The 24,567-nt window shown below is 46.7% G+C and overlaps 1 protein-coding gene across 2 annotated transcripts in view; it reads right to left on the reverse strand.

Annotated features, from left to right (window-relative positions):
• LOC140630948 (O-acyltransferase like protein-like) overlaps positions 1-24,567 on the reverse strand; it is a 69,282-nt gene that overhangs the window by 37,857 nt on the left and 6,858 nt on the right. For both annotated transcript variants that reach the window (XM_072821965.1, XM_072821958.1), the window contains exons 2-5: positions 13,019-13,158; positions 11,610-11,688; positions 1,395-1,536; positions 25-233 (exon numbers count right to left, since the gene is read on the reverse strand). In XM_072821965.1, the coding sequence (XP_072678066.1) occupies positions 25-233; positions 1,395-1,536; positions 11,610-11,688; positions 13,019-13,158 (570 nt within the window). The remainder of the gene's footprint in view (positions 1-24; positions 234-1,394; positions 1,537-11,609; positions 11,689-13,018; positions 13,159-24,567) is intronic.

Consider the following 24,567-nt stretch of genomic DNA (forward strand, 5'->3'; position numbering starts at 1 on the left):
GCCTTAGGTTCTTAGAATGCCTACCTTTTCCTCTGCTTGGGGTTCCTGATAGTGAGAGCTGGGCTAGGCACCCCGCTCCGTGTCTCGGTTCAGTCCTCTGCATCTCTCTCAAAGGCAGACTCGGGTCGGTGGCTGGAGGCAGCGGGGAGGCCCGGCCGTCAGACCCCCTCCGCCTGGCTGCCTCGTAGACAGTCCCGGCCAGGGGCAGGGCCAGGCCCAGCGCGGTGAGGCATCTGCAGGGAGAAGACTCGTGTGAGCAAAGCCTCATCACGCCAGCACCAAGGAACATGCAGAGAAAACAGCCCAGTGACACCCAAACCACTATACCCTCACTAAAATACAGATAAATACCTAACAGTTTTAAGGGGGGGGTGGCGTTCGAGAATAAATAATGAAAAATGATAAAGTCAAAGATTAATGGATTTAACTAAATTCTGTACTATAATTGTAAAGAAAGATCATAAGCCAAAGCACCCTAAACACCGGGGAAGATACTTGCAGCTGAGAGGACTAAGGATTCCTATCTTTAATCTACATTATATGGGTTCAAAATCAGTAGGAACCCAACTCATACACACATGGGGAAAGAGGAATGAAAGGTAGGAATCAGATAAACTTGGGGGAGAAAACTCTTTGTTATCATTTTTTTAAATGTTAGTTAAACCAATTTATTTAACCTACCTAATTGGTAACCAGTTTTAATAAAGGTGGCTTTTTTGTGTTTTGTTTTGTTTTGTTTTGAGATTTTTCTTATTTATTCATGAGGGACACACAGAGAGAGGTAGAGACATATGCAGAGGGAGAAGCAGCTCCCCATCGAGACTCGATCCCAGGACCCCGGGATCACACCCTGAGCCAAAGGCAGATGCTTAGCCACTGGGCCCTCCAGGGGCCCCTAAAGGTAACTTTTGATGCGGGTGATGGGGTGGTGGTATAGACGTGGATGTCTCCGAGGGGGCAGTCACATAAGTGAGGTTTTCTGACCAACAATTCCAGCTACGGGCCAATTCTATCCATGTATCCTGAGGACCAAGGTGTGATGCAAACAAAAAGTAACAGGCGGGACAGGGGAGGGCTTGTGGGAGAAGCCCTGCCTCAGACAAAAGAAATTAATCTTCAGAGGTCACATGACAGGAACAGGAGTATTTTGGGACGGGAGACATTTCTCAGTGACTCTGAAATTCAATCACACATGGGTGTGGCCAGCCTTCCCCTCCGACACTTCCAAATTTTCTGGGTTAAGGTACAAGGTGACCTGCCACGGAGCACGTGGCCAGACATCAATCAGGAATAAAAAGTAAATGACTCCACGTAGTTGGCAAGTGGCAGTTGATGACACGGCCCGGACACAAACCTCCCAACCAGGTACCTCGGATGCACGTGACTATACTCACAGACACACGGCAGCAAAGGTGTCGAGGGGGAACATTCCAGCAGCACATCTAGCCACACCGGTGCCAGATGAGGAGGAAGGCTTTCTTGTGAAGAGGGAGAGAGAAGGGGCCAAAAATGAAGTGTTTCTGATTCTTAAAATATCTACGAAGGGGGGAGAAAAAGAGAGATCGTGTTAATAACACGATAAATAGACTTTTCCAAGAGCCTTAAGTCTATTATTTCAAAACAAAACTTTGATATTAAAAGGGCAGTTGGCTTTTCATAAATCTAATGTACAGATGGGGAAAATAAGGCACGAAAATGCTGAGATTCACAGAAGGAGGAACCCAGCCCAGCACTTGGTGTGGCCCGAGCCCCCCAGAATTCTTAGCCCAGACTCCCGCATCCTCCCCCGGCACAGCGCTGGGAAGGATGATCCAAAAGGCACCATTGCCAGCTCAAATCTGTTTGTAAACAAGCTCCTACAAGAGGGAGAGAAATGCAATAGGAGATGAAAAAAATGCAATGGGAGCCCCCAGGCCGGTGAAAGGTGCTCCCTAAAACTGAAGCTTAGAAGCACCAACCCAGGGCATGTCTAATTGTCATTGCAAGTAGTACGGAGGGACATTAGTGGTAAAAGGAGGGCAGTGGTCCCAAACTTTCGAGTGCTCCAGAATCATGTGGATGATTTGGAGTGCTCCAAATCATCCATTTGCCGCTCCATCCAGGGCTCCCTGTCTCCCCTCCCCTGTAGGCTGATGCAGTAGGTCTGGGGTGGGGCCTGAGAACTTTCTAAGCAGACACCCAGGTGCTCATGTTGCTGACCAGGGCGCACACACTGAGAACTGCACGACCAGCAAACTTGCGAAGCTTCAGCAAAGGTTGGGGGGACACAGTGTGGCTTCATCAAACAGCTAATCTGATTATAAATAACAACAAAAAATAAAATAAAATATTAAGCGCCCACTGGGTATGAGACGTGTTTCGGTCATTACCTTTAATCCATCAAAAACCTACAAGGATCTATTATTTACCTTATTTTACAGACGGGGAAAGTTCTCCTCGGGTTAAGTTCACGCACTTAAGCATAGTAGCTGAGAATACAGGTTCTGCAGTTTTGCGAGCCTGCATCTACCCTTTATAATATGACCATGGACAAGTTACTTCGTTGCTCTGTGCCTCAGTTTCCCCCTTTGCAAAACAGAGATAACGGTTCCTTACAGGGTCGTTGCGAAAACCAAATGTAGCAATAACTGTAAAGCACTTAGCAAACGCCTGGTACAGTCAGAGCTCAATAAACGTCAGCTGTCTCTCTTATTGCTGCTACGTGGCCGGGACAAAACTCACCCAGGTCTGTATGAACCTGAAGAGCGTGGTCCTCAGGCTACCTCGGTTCACCACAACGCATTGCCTAGACTGGCACTCAGGAGGCTCGGGTTTGAGCCAGCTTGCTGTGTGACCCTGGGTAAGTTACTTCACCTCTCTGGGTCTCGAGTCCCCCTCTGGGTAATGAGGAAGTGTAGGTGGGACACACTGTCTTCTAATGTCCCTTCTACCTCCAACACCCATCGTTGCCATGAGTGTGACCAGAGGGTTTCTGAACTGTGCCAATAGGTCACTACAAGATTAATAATATGTATTAACCGTGATTCTTAATTGTAACCTGCTAAGGGTGGAGGTAGGAAGGAAGGCGGAGCTGTCCAGGTGTCCCCGGCACTGGCCAAGGGGGGGTGCTCCATCACGCAGGTCCCCAGAGGGGGACACAGCAGCAGACTCCTCGGTATCTGATTCCATTTGCTCGGAGTCCACGCCCCCGCCCAGCTGCTGCCTGGCTGTACTTGAATTTACCAGACTCTTCCACTGACACACAAGCGTGCGCACCAGCCGCCCTGTCTGTCCCCGTTGGAAGCTTTCTGTCTAATTTTAAAAGGAATCAACTGGCAATCTGTTCGATCCATGAAGCACTCGGGAGCCTCTGGGGAGGCTGTAGCAGGCCCTCCGGCCTGACTCCGGACGCACTGGGAGCCTCCTGGACCTACAAAGCAAAGCCCTGCTCCATCCCTGTGGTGACCAGCAAGCATCCTCGGAGGCCACAACAACCAGAACCTTCCTTTGTCAGCTCGAACTGCGCAGCACGTGCTGGAGGCCACAGAGAAATCCAAAACCGAGGTGTTACAAAGCCTTGTAGCTCATACTCTTAAAAATCTTTAAAAAAAAATTTTTTTTTTAATCCAGGAGGCCCTGGACATAATGAGAACCACAAGACCACGGAATTAGGAATTAAATGATAAAGTGTACGTCTGTCTGGGCTGCCAGACTAAACTTCCCTCCTTCGTCTTCCATTGTTTTTAAAACTCTGCTTCTCCGGGAACCCTGGTGGCTCAGCAGTTTAGCGCCTGCCTTTGGCCCAGGGCATGATCCTGGAGTCCCAGGATCGAGTCCTGCGTTGGGCTCCCGGCATGGAGCCTGCTTCTCCCTCCTCCTGTGTCTCTGCCTCTCTCTCTCTCTCTGTCTATCATAAATAAATAAAATAAATAAATAAATCTTTTTAAAAAAAAATAAAAGTCTGCTTCTCCTGAGACCTGCAGCTTCCCGTCTCCAGGGGCACAGGCTGCAGGAGGCTGGAACACGCTCGCGTCATCTCAGATGATGGTCTTCCTTTTTTTTTTTTTTTTACAAATTTATTTTTTATTGGTGTTCAATTTGCCAACATATAGAATAACACCCAGTGCTCATCCCATCTAGTGCCCCCCTCAGTGCCCATCACCCAGTCACCCTGTCACCCCATCCCCCTACCCACTTCCCCTTCCATCACCCCTAGTTCATTTCCCAGAGTTAGGTGTCTCTCATGTTCTGTCTCCCTCACTGATATTTCCCACTAATTTTTTCTCCTTTCCCCTTTATTCCCTTTCACTATTATTTATATTCCCCAAATGAATGAGAACATACAATGTTTGTCCTTCTCCGATTGACTTACTTCACTCAGCATAATACCCTCCAGTTCCATCCACGTCGAAGTAAATGGTGGGTATTTGTCATTTCTAATGGCTGAGGAATATCCCATTGTGTACATAGACTACATCTTCTTCATCCATTAGATGATGGTCTCCCTGCATTCCCGTCATGGGGAGTCTGCACAGGCCCCGAGGCCCACGAAAGCCGCTTACAACCCACGTTGCCTCAGTCTCCCCGGGGGAATCTCTCCCGGAGGTCAGCGGTCGCCCCTGGATGAAATCTAAAGGGCTGAGCAACAGTGTCCAGACCTGGACAGCCAGAAGCGGGATGACCCTGCCCCCCGCCGTGACCCCAAACATACTCCAGGCTGTTGGACACCAACCATTAGAGCACTAGGCATCCCTGGGCCAGCCCAAGAAGCCAGAACAATGTGGCAAGTGTGTGTGTGTGTGTGTGTGTGTGTGTGTGTGTGTGTGTGTTGGGGGACGTAGCAGAAAGGGTTGACCTCGGTCGCACTGAAATGGTCATCAGCTTTGGCCTCCAGACACTCGGGCCCCTCCTCATTCCCACGGGGCAACAACACAAGTGGGGGGCTCTGCGGGACGCCCCCACCAGCTCCCACCCCAACACTTTTCTCTTCCCACCTTCTCCCTGTTCCAAACCACTAAGTTCCTTACCTGTGGAGTGTGGACAACCTAAGCCCCATCTCCCTACCCACCGCCCATAGCCCCCCCCTACTTAAGCAGGGGCTGGAAGCCAGCTGGGCAGGGAATTCTGGGGTTCCAGATGCCCAGAGTGTGACTAGAAGAGGAGAGAAGGTGGGCATGGCCCCGCAGACACCTCATCCCATGGGGAGGACACAGCGAGAGGAAGGCCGGAGGGGTGGCCCTTAAAGTGTGGGGTCGAGGGCCGAGGGCTGCACTGCAGACGGCACCCCTCTCCCAGCCTCCAAGGCACTCACCCTCCTCTCAGGCCAATCCCAGGGCATCAGGGAGCCCAAGGGTCAGGAGAGGAAGAGAGTGAGTAGAACAGAATGGAAGGGACCCTAAAATCAAAGGGACTCCCAGAAGACACTGTTACAGACTGAATCGTGTCCCCCCCTGTGCCCCCAAATTCCTGCTGTAGCCTAACCACCAGGACCTCAGATTGCGGCTGGAGGTAGGGCCTCTGGAGAGGGGACTGGGTGAAAGGGATCTGGTCCAGCTGGGGTCCTTATATGAGACGAAGCTTGGACACACGCACACACACACACACACACACACACACACACGTGGGCACACATGCAGCCAGCGAGCCCGGCAGAGAGGCCTCAGGAGAAGCCAACCCTGCCGACACCCGGGCCCTGAACCCCGGATCCCCAGAACCCGAGAGGTGCATTTCTGTTGCTGAGTGCCCCGGCCTGTGGTATTTTGTTGGGGCAGCTCTGGCCAACAATCCGGAGACTCGCCCCGTATCTACACTCGATTAGTGGACACTCGGGCCAGGGTGGGTGGACAGTTGGTTTTCCTGGGCTCGCCCACCCTCCCCAAGGGTCCGGAGTCAACGTCCTCAGTCCTAGCAGCATTGAGAAGAAGCACCAAGTCCCGTGCTAAACCCTGCCGCCAGAATAAGCCCAACCGGCGGCCTGTGCACCTCCAGTGGAAGTGTCTACACTGCCAGATTCTAGGTCTCTACAGGGGGAACAGGAGAGCTCTGTTTGCTCTGTTTCCCACCAATATCTCTCCACGCACCATCTGCAGCCCCTTCAGGAACACAGGGCAGCTCTGCCCCACACGCCCCTTCACCCTAACCACCCTGGTTCTCTCCCGGCAGCCCCGCGGCACCCCAGAGCACCCCAGAGCACCCCAGAGCCCCTCTGCTCGGCTGCCCGACCCGAGCCCTCGGTGGGAGCTCCAGCGCCGACTGCCCCGCAGCCTTCTGCTCCAGGCACACACCTCCCCCACTACCTAGATTGTAGGGTCCCCCAAATGAGCGCCTCCCAAGTCCTTTGATTCTCCCTCTCCCGGTGCACACAGGTGACAGCACACAAAGGCCAGACGGGAAGAGGCCAAGGAATATTTTCTGGATTAAACTGAGAAACTGGTATTCCGAGAAACGTTTCGGATGCCTTTTGAGTCCTACTGAGGCGCTCGTGTGGGTGATGCCGGAGACGCTATTAAAATAGCTCCATTTTCTCAATCAGAGCTCAGGGACTCCCTGAGAGACAGTGGGGGCAGGGGGAGAAGTCACCCCTCGACGTGCCAGCGCCGTCGGTCTATAGAGGCTCCTAGTCTTGATTACACGAGGCAGGGAGGGATAAACCAGCCTAAGGGAGCCCGGGAGAGAGGACGCGTGTCAGGGACGGTCACACATTGAGGGTCGGCAGCCCGGTTCTCATTGCTTTGGGCCACTGACAACAGAGACGCAGTGGCCACCATATAATGTCATAAAGTTTCCGTGAAGGGGGCACCTGGGTGGCTCCATGGGTCAGGCCTCTGCCTTCGGCTCAGGCCAGGATCCCAGGGTCCCGGGATCGGGCCCCGCATCGGGCTCCCTGCTCAGTGGGGAGCCTGCTTCTCCCTCTGCCTGCCTCTCGCCCTGCTTGTGCTCTCTAGCAAATAAATAAATAAAATCTTTTAAAAAATAATAATAAAATAGGGGCACCTGGGCGGCTCAGTGGTTAAGCATCTGCCTTCGGCTCAGGGCGTGATCCTGGAGACCCGGAATCGAGTCCTGCATGGGGCTCCCTGCATGGAGCCTGCGTCTCCCTCTGCCTGTGTCTCTGCCTCTCTGTGTCTCATGAATAAAAAAACAAAACCTTTAAAAATAAAGTAAAATAAAATAAAATTTCCATGAGACAGGAGACTGAGAGTGAGTCCCCAAGAATGGAAATATGTAGCCCTTCAAAGTGGAGTCTGGATAAAATTTGCTAACTCGAGCTTACAGACCCTTCCCCCAAGGCCCCTGCTTCTCCAGCTCTGTGCTCCCCCGTTACACTCCAGGCCGATTTGCCCACCTTGTATCAAGCACCTTCTAAGTGCAGGGCCCCAGGGTTTGTGGCTGTGAGTCACTGTGTTCCCGACAACCTGTGGCATTTAAGGGACCTCAGGGATGGAGGCAAACTAGGAACTAGGCATTGGGTAGCCTTCTGGGTTGAAAATAGTCCTGCTTGAATTGTGTTTCTCCCCCCCCCCCCCCCCCGCCCCCTCCCAGCTCCCTAACCCCTCGGGGCTATGACTGTGGCCTTGGGGGAAACAGGGTCTTTGTGGATACCATCAACTTAAGATGTGGTCCTCCCTGGTTAGGATGTGAGTGGTCCCTAAATCCTGGGCCCTCAGACACAGAGGGGAATTTGGTAGCAGAGAGACAGGGAGGAAAGCCATGTAACCAGGGAGGTAAAGACAGGAGGGATGCGCCACCTGGCCTGTGGCACTTTGTTCCAGGACCCAAGCGGGCCAGGCCGGGGGCGCTCAGGGGGCTGAGCCATCACCCGGGCCATCACCGGGTTTGAGCTCCTCACCCCCAAATTCTATCTGGACCCTCGTGCCGGAGGTGACTGTCAGCCTCCTCGACCCTCTCCAGCGACTTCTAGGAGATGCCAGAACCGGAAAGCCAGTTTAGCGGAGGCACCCAGGCTCTATTTTGGAACAGATATGATAGAAATAGAATGTATTTTTTTTTTAAGATTTTATTTATTTGAGAGAGAGCAGGTGAGCGAGAGAGCAGGTGAGCGAGCATGAGCAGGAGGGAGCAGCAGAGGGAGAGGGAGAAGCCGGCTCCCCACTGAGCAGGGGGCCCACCCTGGGACTCGATCCCAGTGAGTTAGGGACAAGTGGGGCAAGGCAGGGCTAGGCAGGGGGGCACGGAAGCAGGCTCACAAAAACCCCAAAAATGCTGAGGTATAAGGAAACTGGAGATAGAGGAACAAGCCAGGCCACCCTGCCCAAAGGGGTGGGTGGGGAGGGTGCCCTGTTAGAACAGCTACTTGCGACCAACAAGGAGTAACCCAGACCCCAAAGAAGAAGTGAGCCATTAAAGATGGTGTCACTAGTCCTTACTCAGTGGTGATGCCAACAGATAACGTTAAAGGGATTTAGGTTCCCCGATTAGGCTCTCATAAAAGGCCAACCCTACAAACCCTCAGGGGCAGCCCTGCGAGGACCCCGCTCACTTCTGAGAGCTTTCCCTGGACCTTGACTTAATAAACCTCTAACCCTTCACTCACTCCCCCGTGTCCGCAAGATTCATTCCTCGACTCCGTGAGACCAGAGCCAAGCTCTCCCGGGTCACCAGGACCAGAGATCATGACCGGAGCCGAAGGCAGACACCCAGCCGACTGAGCCACCCAGGTGCCCCAGAAATCGAGTAAGACGACTTAAGGGTCTTTCACGTGTCTGCGTGGAAATGAGAAAACCTTTACTTTTACGACCAAACAAATCATGCCTTGTGACTCACACATATTTGGGGAACCGCTTGCGGGCGTGGGTCCCCCTTTTACTGCCTGTATAGACTCCCCTGCAGCTACAGGCTTCGGAGCTGCTCTTCAGGACAACCTGGGCCACAGTCCTCAGGGAGACCACGAACAAAGGGTTTGCTAACCCACTTGGCTTGGCCTTCTGTGGGTCCACACGCTCAGCACCCTGGTGTGACATACTTTCCTTCTCCAGAGCTCGCACAAAGTCAGGTAGCTGAAATGTTAGAATATCCTACGCCAACCACGCTGTGCAGTTTTTTGTTTTTGTTTTTGTTTTTTTGCCTGGAAGCAATACACTGTGCCCTGTCCAGAACCTTCTTCCCTCTCTCTGCAGTCTCGGGCTCATTTCTTCTTGGCTTGTCCATATGGTCCCCACACGTGAACTCCCTGCTCTCCTGCTCTGGGTGAGCGAGGCCTGCGTAGACAGCTACCTACGGGCGCCACTGCTCAGCTGGCTGCCCCCACATCTGTAAAGGGAATATTGGCTACTCCAGCAAAAAGCTTTGAGGGACAGCCAACGAATCCTTTCCGGACAGAGACCGTTTTTTCCTGGGCAAAAAAAGCTCCCATTTCTACCTGTTGCCTCTGTGCAGAAGCTGGCGACCCCCTCGGTGGTAAGAGGAAGCTCCCCGTTATATCCACCACCCTCCCCCCAACCACCCCAGAGCAGGGCCCTTCCTCTGCCCAGTTCCTCAAAAGGTAATCATCAAGGTATCTTTGTATTGATAATAGCGGCTCACCTTCCACTTGATTCTAATGTCAACTCCGGCTAATCAGCTAAGCATTTGCCAGAAAAACTAGGCTAATTGATAAATCTCTTAAATAATAATGAACATTAACTCAGACTTAGTGAGCCATTTATTCACTTGAAATGCTAATCTAATAACAACCCCCTGTGCATTCATCTTCGTTGCTAGGATATTGATGGCCTCGCCAACCAGAACTGAAATTGAAATTTAATTCTTCACAATTGGTTTTCTTTTTAACAGCACATAAAATATTGGCCTAGATAGACAGATACTCGACCTGAATCTGTAGGGAAGATCATAAATTCAGAGGACGGTGTCAGGTCATTGAAAACTAACTGCAGGATGAACACTTAAAAGAAGATGTTTAATAAGCGTGCGATATTGTGATATAATAAGAAATCTATATTCGGTCTTCGTGCCGGGTCTACATGCTCTGGCCCAGAGCTCGTAAAGCCCTTGGAATTTCCTGAGCAGCAGGGGTGGGAGGAGTGCGTCCTCTTATGCACAATAAGGCCCTTTCAACCAGACTTGAGTTGATGCTAACAAGATGACTCCAGGAGGAAGGGGCTGTGATTACAGGATTGGAACCTTCCAGCCCATCTCCCACTTCCGGGAGGGATGGAGGCTGAGTTCATCACTAATGGCCTGTGACTTAATCAAGTGTGTCTACATAATGGGACTTCCATGAAAACCCCACACAAAAGGGCTCGGAGAGCTTCAAGGTTGGTGAACACATGGGTACCGGGTTGGGGGGTACCCTGTGAGGGCGGGGAAGCTCCACACCCCTTTCCCAATGCCTTGCCCTGGGCATCTCTTCCATCTGGTTATTCCTTTATAATAAGCCAGTTGTAGTAAAGCGTCTGAGCCATGAGAGCAAATGATCAAACCTGAGGAGGACACCATGGGAACCCCGGATTTGTAGGCACATCAGACAGGAGTGTGGGTAACCCCGGGACCCCCTCCTTGGCACTGGTGACTGAAGCTGGGGGGATAGTCTTGTGGGAGAGAACGAGCCCTTCACCTGTGGGATCAGCACTGTCTCCAGGTAGGTAGCGTCAGGGTTGTGCAAGGTGACTGGGGAAACACACGCATTTGGGGTCAGAAGTGTTCCGTGAATAGAGAAAGAGGGTCTTCCTTTGAATGTGTTGTGTGAGCTCCTATTTGTAAAACCGTAATAAATACAGAAGACCCTAGCAACCAAAGCCCTGGGCTTTAAAACTCTCCATTTGAAAATTCTAGAAGAGTTGGAACTGAAATATGTTCATCCCAAGAGGCTAAGGCCAGAAGAGCCTGTGAGGCTGCAGCGAGATGGAGCCTCACTGAGCTTTGTTGGCTCCCTTCTCCCTGCAGAGGAAGTGGCTGGAACCCCAGGAGATTAAGTGATTTGCCCCAGGCCGGATCGCACAGCTGGGGAGGCCACCCCGGGACCAGACTGGGGCCTCCTAGTGCTAATCCATCACAACACAGCGGCTCCCCAGCATCCGGGTCCGGAATGGCCTGGATCTGCCAGGGGACAGATTCCCACCCCTGGGCCCCGGCACAGAAGGCTCACCACAGAGAACCAGGCCCAACCGGGCGCTGTGGGGGACGGGAGATCGTTTACATTAAAAATTTCATTGTGTCGGGGCACTTGGGGGGCTCAGTGGTTGCGCATCTGGCTTCGGCCCAGGTAGTGATCCTGGAGACTTGGGATCGAGTCCCACGTCGGGCTCCCTGCATGGAGCCTGCTCCTCCCTCTGCCTGTGTCTCTGCCTCTCTCTCTCTCTCTCTCTCTCTCTCATGAATAAATAAAGAAAATCTTTTTAAAAATCAAATAAAATTTGATTGTGTCAAATTTTAGCCTTTGCCTTCTCATTATTCTTTCTCCCCCTTCCTACCTACTCCCTTCCCCTCCCACCACCTCCATTCCCAAATCCCCCAAAAGCCATTATTCTCCATTTCTTGGACTGAACAGGATGAAAGGTTGGCACATTCCTGAAGGAATGGCCTTTCCTGGCTCCAAGGAGTTGGGGGGCGGGGGGTGCCTTTCAAACTTTAACGCTGCGACCATAGTTTCCCCGGTTATCTTTCAGACCTACCCAACTGGGACATCACGGTCACATCCTCTTCAGTGCAAGAATCAGGGACACACACGCCCACGCTGTATTCGGTTCCATCCTGGAAAACGCAATGTCACAACGTGCTCAGCCTACGTGCACCGTCACCTCTAAGGCCGCTGTTGAGCGCTGCCCGAGAATTAAGATTGGGGTGAGGAGAGAAGGGGACTGAAGGAAGTTTGCTGACATCTGGGAGATGGCTTTCCCATCACAGAGTGGTTTGAGTAAATTCACAGAGGATCAGATGCTGCGCTCATATTTAAATCAAAGTACGCAGATTACCTAAAAAGCCACCCCCCTGCTTCGTGGGACAATCTGCCCGGGAGAACCTGTCCCCCACAGGACAGGTCACGGTAAGGTCCGACAGTCCTACAGTTTTCAACAGAATCGCCAAGTTGCAATTTCTTTGGACACAACATACCAAGCAAAGATTTTGCTAATCAATCAAGCCCATGACTTGAAGGCCCGTCCCAATCAAGAAAAGATCAAATCACAACTAAAGCATTTCCAGAATGCTTCTTCTAAACGTGTAACTTATATGACTGCCTACGCCTGACCTTTTGGCCTGACATCAAAACCATTAATCTGCTTCAAAAATAAGATATGACATTTGTACCCTCTGATCAAACCCTCAAGTCATCACCCTCAGTGGGATAAGGGGAGCTGGGTGCTAATTTCTTTCTCTCTAATTAGTAACCAGTGCAAGACCGTTCTACAGCATTAGAGCTTGGATTTCTTATAGCTCTTTTATATGGCTGTTTTTAGCCAGCCTGTTATTTTTTTGTTTGTGTCGTGTGACATCATAAAATCTATTTTTGTATTTGACAGGAGGCCATGTTGTTCCCGGTTTTATTTTTCAGCAGCAGAAGAATTAACGTGCTTTGGAGCTGGTGAGCCCTGTGACCTCAGTCACAGACCTCAGTCAGATGTAGGGATGTTTTCATAGAAGTTCTGGCCCATCTGCTAAAATAACCTCAAATTCCTAGCTCAGAGCTCTGTTTCTGGGACAAGATTTTAGGTAATGGGAAGGCCGGCCTCCTTTTGGTATTTCCAAAAACAGATGGTGAGTCAGGAGTTAATGCCCAGAGACATGGGCTGGGACTTGCCCTTGGATTCCGCATGAAGGTTGTCCAGAAGTCTTGCCCCATACATTGTGGCGGGAAGAATGTCTGAAGGCCTATGCGGTTTGTGGACAACTGCCCCTTAGAACGTTCCACACTCAGAACATGCAAGTGCAGCTGTTTGCAATTTAGTTTTAACTTTCTGCAAAACATCTTAATAGTTTTGGGGCTTTTTTTATTAAGAAAAGCAACTGATGGTGTTGTATGGGGCTCCCTATCATGAAGTTCAGTTGTCCTCCGAGAGCATGCGTGCAGACCCCCCAAGCTCACCTGCAGGAAACGAAGCTTGCAGTACTGCCCTTGGAAACTCCCCGAGGGAGCCCGGCTGGAGAGGCATTCGCTGTAGGATCCCAGCCTGTCCACATTTCCGTTAAGAACATTGCTCCCAAGCTTCCCAGCGGAGTCATACACTGAATTTCAAAGCAAAAGAAGTAGGCGAGGTTAGCTTTGCGGTGTTACTTTCAGATGAATTTATAGGCCCTCGGTTCCACCTTCGCAAGCAATCGGTCTGAGCTGACCGCAGAGAGGCAGGTGCATTCAGAGGCCATCCTTAGAGGCTGCATCTTGGATCCGCAGCCCCTGTCGTCACTGAGGGAGAACGACGATGTATGTTCTCGATTCGGTTGCATGGTCTGTTGCTGGGGGAAAAACTTAGGAATTTGAATTCTTTTAAATAATAAATGTGGGCGCCTGGGTGGCTCAGGGGGTCTAAGTGTCAGCCTTCAGCTCAGGTCATGATCCCGGAGCCCTGGGGTCAAGTCCCACATCAGGCTCCCTGCTCCATGGGGGAGTCTGCTTCTCCCTCTCCCTCTGCTGCTCCCCCTCCTGATGTTCTCTGTCTCTCTCTTTCTGTCAAGAAAATAAATAAAACCTTTTTAAAAAAGAAAAAAATGAATTTATAAAAAAAATAAATAAATGCTTTGAGGGAGTAAAAAAAAGATGCAGGAATAAAACTTGGTAGATTTTCTTTCTCCTCCATATAGCCAGGAGAAAATACACAGTCTTTAACATTTTTTTTATCCAGTTTTATGGGAACTTATTTTAGACTATTTATTTGTTTATTTATTTATTTATTTGAGAGAGAGAGAGAAAGAAAGCACAAGCAGGGGGAGGAGGAGAGGGAGAGGGAGAAGCAGACTCCCCCCTGAGCTGGGAGCCCAATGTAGGGCTCGATCCCAGGACCCCAGGGTCGTGACCTGAGCCAAAGGCAGACACTTAACCAACTGAGCCACCGGGGCACCCCTATTTTTTTTAAACCCTCAGGAGCAGAGCAGTCATCAGGCTCTACTGATAATGGCACTTTTCACTCTGGTCCAGCAAATCCCTTCTTGTTTGCTTTGTGCTCATTTATGTCCTTGTGCCCTTCGGTTTAAATAATTAATTTCTTTCATTTTTCTTCATCTCTCCCTTCCTCTCTCCCTTCATCACTACCCCCACCCCATACATTTGATGTCTGTCCTCTCATTCATAGGTGTTCTTGTTTTGTGTAAGTGAATTTATAATTCATATAAAGGATTTTATATCACTCAGTGCTATGTTTGTAGTATTATTCATGTTATATTTATGGTGTTACTGTGCTCTCACAGTCCAGACCTTCTAACTACCTGTACTAATTCATCAGAATCTTAGACTTAGGGGATCCCTAGGTGGCTCAGCAGTTTGGCACCTGCCTTTGACCAGGGCGCGATCCTGGAGTCCCGGGATCGAGTCCCACATCAGGCTCCCGGCATGGAGTCTGCTTCTCCTTCCTCCTGTGTCTCTGCCTCTCTCTCTCTCTCTGTCTATCATATAAATAAATAAATAAATAAATAAATAAATAAATAAATAAATAAATAAATAAATCTTAAAAAAAAAAAAAGAATCTTAGACTTAGCTATTCCCTGGGTGACAGAGATGATCTCTAACCCACAGAAACACCCAGAGTGTCCCCATACAGACCTATGCGAGGCTTTAGCTCTTGAGCATATGATTCTTGATCTCAGGGTCATGAGTTAAAGATCCATGTTGAGTGTAGAGTGTGTTGGTGGGGTGGGGGGGAAGATAGCTAAAATGTTATCCGGGGGTACCTGGGTGGCTCAGGCAGTTAAGCATCTGATTTCATCTCAGGTCATGATCTCAGGGTCCTGGGATCAATTCCTGCATCACATTAGGCTGCCTGCTCAGTGGGGAATCTGCTTCTCCTTCTCCCTCTGCCTCTGCCCCTCCCTCCACTGATGCTCCCTCTAATAAAAAAATAAAATCATTCTAAAAAATTAAAATTAAATGCTATCCAGTTGTTGTTTTGATTTTCATGTCTCTAATATAAAGAAATTGGGATATTTTTGTTTGTCAGCCACCCATTTAAGTCTTGTCTAATGTGAAGTACTATTTGTATCCTTGGCCCATTTTTAATAGATTTGCTCTTTGATGTGTAAGAGCTCCTTCTTACTCTATCTACTTGTCCTTGTCTACACGAGTCACTGAAAACATTCAGACTCATCTGCAGGTTTCTTACCCATGGCGTCCTCTGTTGGACAGAAATCCATTCTTCCAAGTCTGCACTCTCTGTTCCAGGCTTTCAACAATCTTTGTTCTGCTCAAGTCTGGCTACGTAATTGTTAGGGCTAATGCAGAATGAAAATGCAGGGCTTCCGGTTTAAAAATTATTAAGAATGTCGAGATGGTGACAACAAATTATACCTAAAGCAAGCATGGGACTCTTTTACGCGTGGGGCCTTGTGTAACTGCAAAGGTCACCTGTCTTGGACACCAGTCCTGGTTCCAAAACCAGAACCATATGGTTTTTGTTAATATGGATTTGTAGTATGTTACGTATCTGCCTTTAGTCTTCTTTTCAAAGTTGAGCTAATTTGTAGGCCATTAAGCATTCATACAAATTTCGGAAACTTTGTATTCAGAAAATATCAGAAAAAGTGTATTGAGCTCCTTGAAACATCTAACTAGAATACTGATTGAAATTGCTTCAAATTTATAGATGATGTGGGGGTAAGTTGACACCATTTTTGTATTAAGGCATCATTTGGGTGTCATGCAATTTACTCCAGTCCTCTTATGTGTTCTAACATGAAATTTTACATCTTTCCTTGGTAATCTTAAAACAGATTGTATAAACAATTCCTAGATGGTGTATAGTTGGTTGTTTTCCTTGATGTTCTATTTTCAATTATATTTTCCAATCGATTGTCGCTGGTGTGGAAAAATGCCATTGATTTTTGTAATGGGTTCTGGCATCTGGCACATTTGCTGAACATTCTTATTAGTTTCACAATCTTATTTCTTCCTCGTCAATTCTTATACCACTTCCCCCCCCCCCCTTTTCTAGTTTTGGAATTGAAATTATAATCAAATTTATAAAGTGCATTGGGCAGCTTTCATACTTCGTAGTTTCTGGAACAACCATAATTAATACTGGTTGCTAAGAGTTGGTAATAGTAGAAGGAGGGGTTACACACATCAGCAACATGAAGGAGATCTTCGTGGTGATAGATAGTTCGGTGCCCTGACTGTGGTGTGGGTCACACAATCTGCACATGTGCTCAAATGACAGAGCTATCCACACACATGGTTCCCGTGGCAATTTTTTTTTATATTGTACTATAATAACGTTCGAAGCAACCATTGGGAAGAACTGGAGGAAAGACATGGGGCCCCTCTTATTCCATGTTTTCCTAGATTCTGTATTTTTTCCCTTGGCATCCTTTTATCACGGGGCCAGTTTTTGAATTAACCACATTTTCTTATTTTTTGTATTTGTGATGCTCTGACATTTGTTGCCTCCCTGGCTGGGGAGAGACTACCCTTCCTACGGTTACCCAATTCTTAGAGCAAATGCTTCCCCACATGGTCCCTCGACACGCATGGCATGCCCCCACCTTGGGAAATAGAAGTAATAAAAATCTTCCAATGGCATTGACCTCTTCATGTTGTCACTCAGTCACCTCCAAAAATTAAAGCCTAAAATAAATCAAGGCACAACTGATATTCTTCTATACGATTTTTGCAACTTCCTGTAAATCTATCATTCTTTAAAAATAAAAAGGTAGGGCAGCCCTGGTGGCGCGGCGGTTTAGCGCCGCCTGCAGCTCAGGGCGTGATCTGGGGACCCTGGATCGAGTCCCACGTCGAGCTCTCTGCATGGAGCCTGCTTCTCCCTCTGCCTGTGTCTCTGCCTCTTTCTCTCTCTCTCTGCATCTCTATGAATAAATAAAATCTTTTAAAAATAAATAAATAAATAAATAAATAAATAAATAAATAAATAAAAAGGTATTTTAGGGATCCCTGGGTGGCACAGCGGTTTGGCACCCGTCTTTGGCCCAGGGCGCGATCCTGGAGACCCAGGATCGAATCCCACATCGGGCTCCCGGTGCATGGAGCCTGCTTCTCCCTCTGCCTGTGTCTCTGCCTCTCTCTCTCTCTGTGACTATCATAAATAAATAAAAATTAAAAAAAATAAAAAGGTATTTTAAAAAGTAAGTGTTGAGCGGCTTTTACCTTTTCAGAGTTTTTAATTTTGAAACCTGGGGTTTTCATGGTCATTCAGTGTTCTAAGTGTTTTGTAAACATGTTTGTTTTTAATCTTCCACTACGGTGTCTTTTTGTGACCCAAGGGCTCTCTAGTAACATGTTACTCGGTTTCCATACATGTAGGGTTTCTCTTTTAGCTCTGCTTTTGTCATTTCAAAGTCAAGTAACTGATTATCTTTCTTTCTGGAAATTTTCACAATTTCCTCATTGTTTCTCATGTTCTCAATTCTAGGTCTGTCCTGATGTGTACGCTGATGTGAATTTTCCTTATCAGTCTGGTTTGGCGATCTGTAAACCATTACAGTCTGACATTTTTTATCTTCTAATTCTGGAGAAAATATTGCTATTATTTGTTAAACATTTCCTTCCTTCTGCTTGTTTTGTTACATTTCTCCTTCTGATGGCATTTCTGACCTCAAAATCTCTTAGTGTTTTGTTTCCCAACTCATTATCCCCTCTGGCTACATTTTGAGAGTCGTCTTAAATGGATCATCCAGCTCCTGGTGTTCCTTGGCCTCAATGTACCTTACTATTTATCCCATCTATTGTGCTATTTATCTATTTCAACTATTGTTACTCTAATAGTCCCTCTTGATTTTAGGATCCTTTTTTTAAAAAAAAGATCGATTTATTTATTTATTTATTTATTTATTTATTTGAGAGAATTTGCACGTGAGTGGGGGAAGGAGCAGATGGCCAGGGAGAGAATCTTAAAGGAGGCTCCCCATTGAGCAGGGAGCCCCATGCAGGGCTCGATCCCAGCACCCTGAGATCATGACCTGCACTGAAATCAAGAGTCAGATACTTAACCAGCTGAGCCACCCAGGCAGCCCTTGACTTTATGATTTCTTATTCATATTTTATATTACCAGTATTCTTCATTAGCTCTGATTATATTTATTGTGTTCGTTTTTTTTTTTTAAGATTTATTTATTTATTTGAGAAAGAAAGAAGAGGGAGGCAGAGGGAGAAGGAGATGAAGAGAATCCCAAGCAGACTCCCCTCTGAGCACAGAGCTCAATGCGGGGCTCAATCTCTTGATCATGAGATCATGACCAGAGTGGAAATCAAGAGTAAGATGCTCAACTGACTGAGCCATCCAGGTGCCCCTACTGTGTTTATTTTAAATCTTTGATGACATATCTGTTCCAATAATTCAGCTTCATATTTGTTCAATTCATAGTCATTAGCTTCAAGAATATAGTAAATATGATATAGTTGGATTTTCTTTTAAGCTTGATTAATAGGATTCAGTTAATCACTTTCCCTTAAAATTACTTGGTATTTTATAATCCTCACATTATGCCAACAATAATCAACATATGGAGCCTATTATGTGCCAGGCGCTGTTTTGAATGCCTTCTGTGCATTTTCTCATTTACCCTGCACACAATCCAATGAGATTATGAGTAATCATTTTCCTGTCCATTTTACAGATTTATAAACTGAGGCAAAAGATGTAAACAACAACATGAATCTGCCCCTTCTTAACTGCTCACAAGAATTAGAGCTGGGTGTTTAGCTAGTAAGGATCAGAGCCGTGTATTCAAATCCATCTTGACCTGAACCCATAGACTCTTGCCCTCCGAAGTACCCCAAAATACTCTGTTTTTGTCAATTATATAAGTTCTTATATATATAACTGAAGATAATGATATTCCTTAGGATGAGTGGGGAATAAAACCCCACCTACAGCTTGGCAAATTATGCACCTCTTCTTGCATTTCTGCCTTTGTCTTTACTAATAATTGGGTTTCTGAGAGTTAACCTAAGAATCAAATTGAAGGAACTCTATCTTGCTTACCATGCTGTGCTTTAAAAAAAAAAAAAAAAAAAAAAAAAAACAACCTATACATTACTTTAAAAATCTCCTAGCCAGAACTGGGCAAATAGTCCTTGATGAGCAATCCAGGCTTTCGCCAGGAGCTCCCGACTCTTCTGGCCAGCTCTGCTGCTCAAGCCACTTGGGCTGAGCCAGCAGGTGTCTGTTATCACTGGCCTCTTTAAATGATTCTAACTATTCCAGGTTGTTGCTATAATGACAATAGCTGACCCTCCCTTATTCCCCCCTCTCTAATCTCTGACCACTCCGAATTTTAGAGCTGGCATCCATCTGGTCATCTGTAGCCAGCAATCATCTTTTAAGCTAAACTGTCTGAATTACAAGACTGACCATGTCCCGTCCCTCGTCACAATTGTTTCCAGACACTAAGAATAAAGTTAAAAGGTAACTTTCAGAAAAGAGGACATATTTACCGTATCAATAACTTGGACAAAGTGTTGTATTCAGATTATATAAAGAACCCTTACAAATCAATTATTTTTTAAAAGTCAAAGAAGCTAACTTAAAATCTGCAAAGGATATGAACAGGCAACTCTTGGAGAAGGAAATCCCAGTGACCAAAAAACATGAGAAAGTTGTTCAGTCTCACCAGCAAACCACAATTAGACACCATTCTTTTCTACCCATCTGATGGCTTAAAAATTTATAAGGTTGACGGAATTAAATGTTAGTAATAATATGAAGAATTAGTTCTATCAGTTTGGCCTCCTAGAAGCTATCCTCCCCGCTAACAGCAACTAGGTGCTTGGACAATTACCACTCTCCTACTGTGTACACTTTTTTTTTTTTTTTTTTTTATGATAGTCACAGAGAGAGAGAGAGAGAGGCAGAGACATAGGCAGAGGGAGAAGCAGGCTCCATGCACTGGGAGTCCGATGTGGGATTCGACCCCGGATCTCCAGGATCGCGCCCTGGGCCAAAGGCAGGCGCCAAACCGCTGCGCCACCCAGGGATTCCCTGTGTACAGTCTTGACAATCAAAGTGCTCTTTCCTGTCACTAGTAGCCAGTGGGGTCCCTGGTAGCTGCTGTCACTCTACCCTCCCATTCCCTGTGACATGAGGTCAACCGGCGCTAGTGTGGAGTAAAGTCAAGGCCCAAGGCAAAGCTTGGGCTTTGTTCATCTACCAGTGGTCGGCTGGGAGGCTGCAGACTGGGCACGGCCATGGTAAGTATTGGCACAGTTCTGAGCTCAGCAGGTCATTGGGCTTCCTCATCATCCTGTGAGCTGCCTCGTGGTCTGCCAATAAACTCCCCTTTTTGCTGACACTTCTCAGAGTTGGCATCTGTGGTTGAACCAAAGACTCCTTCCTAACTGATAGCCCCAGTGATCCAGCAAGCTGATCCAGCAAATGATTCAGCAGCTCAGGATCTGCCCCAGGGAAACACATACGAGCATGCAACTGCAAGATGGTTGTGGCAGTAATGTCCATAAAGGCAAAGAAAAGATAGACACAAACTATTAGGTTGGACCATATGAAAAGTCCATTTTGTGGGACAAGAACTGTTTAATGTCAGAAATTTCAAATTTCAATTTGCTCTGTCAAGCAAAGGTGCAATGAACTATGTATGGTACTTTCATATTTTATAATGCTCTGCAACAACTAAAATAAGATAGATCTCTATTTGTTGCTATAGGAAATGCTCCAAGAGATACTATTCTGATGGGAAAAAGTTCAGGAACAATAAATGTAGGGGCACCTGGGTGGCTTAGTTGGTTAAGTGGTCAACTCCTGATTTCACCTCTCTCTGGTCATGATCTTAGGGTCATGAGATGGAGTCCCATGTTGGGCTCTATGCTCAGTGGAGAGTCTGCTTGAGGATTCTCTCTCTACCCTTCTTCCTTTGCCCCACTCCCTGCTCGCATGCTCTCTCTCTCAAATAATCTCATCTTTTAAAAAATACTTTTTAATTTTACAAAACAATATGATATCTTCCTAGTAGATATATAGACCCAAAAATACAAGGAGAAGGTTCTAGAAAGTTCTAGAAGGATAGATACCTATTGATAACAGCTGGGGACTGAGAATTAAATAAGGAAACAAGAAACTGCTTAAACTTGGTCTGTACTAGGGGTACCTGGGTGGCTCAGTCAGTTAAGTATCTGCCTTCGGCTCAGGCCATTTTCTCAGAGTCCTGGGATCGAGCCCCACCTCAGGCTCCCTACTGAGGGGGGAGTCTGTTTCTCCCCCTCCTTCTCCCTTTGCCTTTCCCCCTGCTCGTGCTTTCTATCTCAAATAAATAAATAAAAATCTTAAAAAAAAAAAGGTCTGTATTTTTTTGATTCCTTTACAGCGAGAATAGATACATATATTATTTAGTAAATATGATATATAAACAATAAAATATGTTTTAAAAATTTTAATCAATATATATATATATATTAAATTCTTCAGTGGTATTTCATTATGTAGAGTTAGGAGCTGGCACACTGTGGCCCTGTTTTTTGTAAGTAAACTTTTATAGGAATACAGCATCTCGCATGTTTCCACGTTGTTAACACTGCTTTCTAGAGATACAGGCAGGGTTCAGTAGCTGCAACAAAGGCTTCCCACAAAAGGGAAATATTTACTATCTGGTCATTCAGGGGGATACTGCAGACCTCTTCTCCAGAGCTGGGATTCTGAAGCCTGCATAGACACTGGAATCTCCTGCGGTATCTTTAAAAAATACTAAGACCCAGGCTTCACCCTCACAAAGAATGAGCTCCGAGTGTGGCTTGGGCATTAACTGGGCATTAATTTTTAAATTTTCCCAGGTGATACTCTGTGCAGCCAGGCTGGATGGCTCTGATCTTTAGGATTAATTCTAGACTCCTCAGGGTGGTTTAAAAGGCCCTTCATGACCTAACCTGCCTCTCCAGGCTCATCCTCCCACACCCACACCCATTTCCTCTGCTCCATTATACAGAACTCACCAGGCCTGCACTTGTCTGTTTTTCTGCCTGGAATGCCCTTCCTTCCTGTCTGCCTGGCAAATGCTGAATCATCCTTTGGGTCTTGGCAGAAAGGTGGTCTCCCCTGGGATGGAGTCTAGACCCTTGCTTGGTGTATCACACTAAAAGGCGTGTAATGGTTCACCTGTCTGTCTCCCATGCGAGGGAAGGGTTGTGTTTCCACTAATGGATATCTCAGAGGAGGAGTTCAAAAAAACATTTGCTGAGATGAATTAAACTTTCAAAAAATAAAATTTAAATGCCAAAAATCCAGCTCCATGAATATATTTTGAAGTCCTCCATGTGTCAAGAAAACCAGCAATAATTTTTTAATATTGGATGTATTTATTAGAGATAAGCTAAATGATTCCCTGGTTTCATTCTCTATCACTGAGTATCTCAAACACTGTAGCTGGAAGTTTAAGGAACTGGAACTAATAAGAGTCCAAGGAGATTAAAACAAGAGAGATGCCGATACCAAGCCTGACTTTACCCTTACATAAAACTCTAAAGGATTAATAGAGAGGGGTACCTAATTATTCAGTTGAAAAGATCAAATTCCGCCTTTTTTTTTCTTGTTGGGGTTCTGCTTTGTAAACTCATTGGATTTATGGCTTTCTGGCTGAGGTTATTTTGAATGCTATGCAAATTTCCAATTGCATTTGCTTCCTTTCTGATTATGAACTCAATCGGACAAGTTGCCCTTTCCCTGCCTCCTGCTTAATTGGTTTTTGTCAGGAAGCTGAGATGCTGGGCCATAGGCACCATCCAAATAAAAATACAAAGTGATTGTCTTGGGAGGGAGGCAAAGGATAAACTAATGATTAATCCCACCTGCTACTTCAAATCACATGGCAGTTGTTTCAAATTTTCATCTCCAAAAGATGAAAAACAACTCGTTTCCATTCTGCCAGAATGGAAATGCTAATTGGCAGACAGATTTGCTTTCTCACATGGTGGTGATGATATGCAGATATTAAAATATAGAGCTGATTAATTTCTGAGTTTGAAAGGAGGAAAGAAAGACCCTGGTCCAGTGGTCTTATATTTTAAAATATGAATGCACTTATACCATGAAGCTGAAGGCAGCAGAAGCTTCTAGAATGCCAAACCACAAATAAATTCTGAAATTATCATCTACAGCATTAACAGCAAATATTTATTATGCACCCACCAGATCACTGTGTTACACTGGAGAATTTTAAAAACTAGAATTGAATAGTCCTTGCACTATAGAGGATGATACAAGGCATACACATAAAATACTAGCCCTCTGTTGCCAGAGACCTCCTTGGTAGTAAGAAAGAGATCTGAAGGTGTTAATCAATTTGATATCCAAAGTTCCTAAAGCAGCTTTTTACAAACACCTTCTGGTAGTCCCCCTTGTGTCTGGTCACTATTAATCTTGGACTTGGAGAATACAAATAGCAGGTATATTCGTTTTCTGTGACTATTACAAATTCCTACAAAATTGGTGGCTTAAAACCACAGGTATTTGTTCTCTCACAATTTTGGAGGCCAGAAGTCCAAAATCAGTATCACTGGGCAGAAATCGAGATGTCAGCAGAGTCGCACTCCTTCTGGAGGATCCCCGAGAAAACCCATTTTTTGCCCTTTCCAGCCTTTTTTTTTTTTTTTTTTAAGATTTTATCCATTTATTCATGAAGAGACACACAGAGAGGGAGGAAGAGACACAGGCAGAGGGAGAAGCAGGCTCCATGCAGGGAGTCTGATGTGGGACTCAATTCCGGGATTCCAGGATAACGCCCTGAGGTGAAGGCAGATGCTCAACCGCTGAGCCACCCAGGCGTCCCTGTCCCTTCCAGCTTCTAACGACTGCTGGCACCCCTTGGCTTGTGGCCACATCACTCTAATGTCTGCCTCTGTGGCTGTATCACCTACTCCTCTGTGTGTCAAATCTCCCTGTGCCTCCCACTTCTAAGGGTACATGTGATTGCATTTAGGGCCCATCTGGATAATCCAGGATAATCTCTCCTCAAGATCTCAAGATCTTTAACTTAATCTCACGGGCAAAATCTTGTTTCCATATGAGGTAACATTCACAGGTCTCAGGAATGAGAATGTTGAAATCACTTGCGTGGCTGTGTTTCAACCTACCACAGCATGGATGTGTCTGAAATTCAGCTAATCCAGAGATGTCAGTGGATGCCACTGTGTCACCCTTTCTCTATTAAAAGATTTTATTTGTTTAAGCATTTTTTCTATTCCTAGTTCCAGCATGAGTGGAGGGGCTGGCCTTGAGTAAAACAGCCTCCAGACTGACAGTCAGATGGGAAAAGAGGCAACGTCTGAGAATCCAAACCAAGTTGATGGTCAGTCCTCCAATGATAACAAGAGAACAAAGGCTCAGCTGGGATCAGTGACCAGCTAGCCCAGTGAGCACCTACCTACAGCTTGCCTCCTGAAACAGGGTATAAACCATGGGCCTTCCCTTCCAGGAAAGAAGATGAGACACACAGGGAGGAGAGAGGAAATAATCATTCCAAGAGATGAAAGAT

This window comes from Canis lupus, chromosome 1 (genome assembly GCF_048164855.1).
Source record: "Canis lupus baileyi chromosome 1, mCanLup2.hap1, whole genome shotgun sequence".
Taxonomy (NCBI): Eukaryota; Metazoa; Chordata; class Mammalia; order Carnivora; family Canidae; genus Canis; species Canis lupus.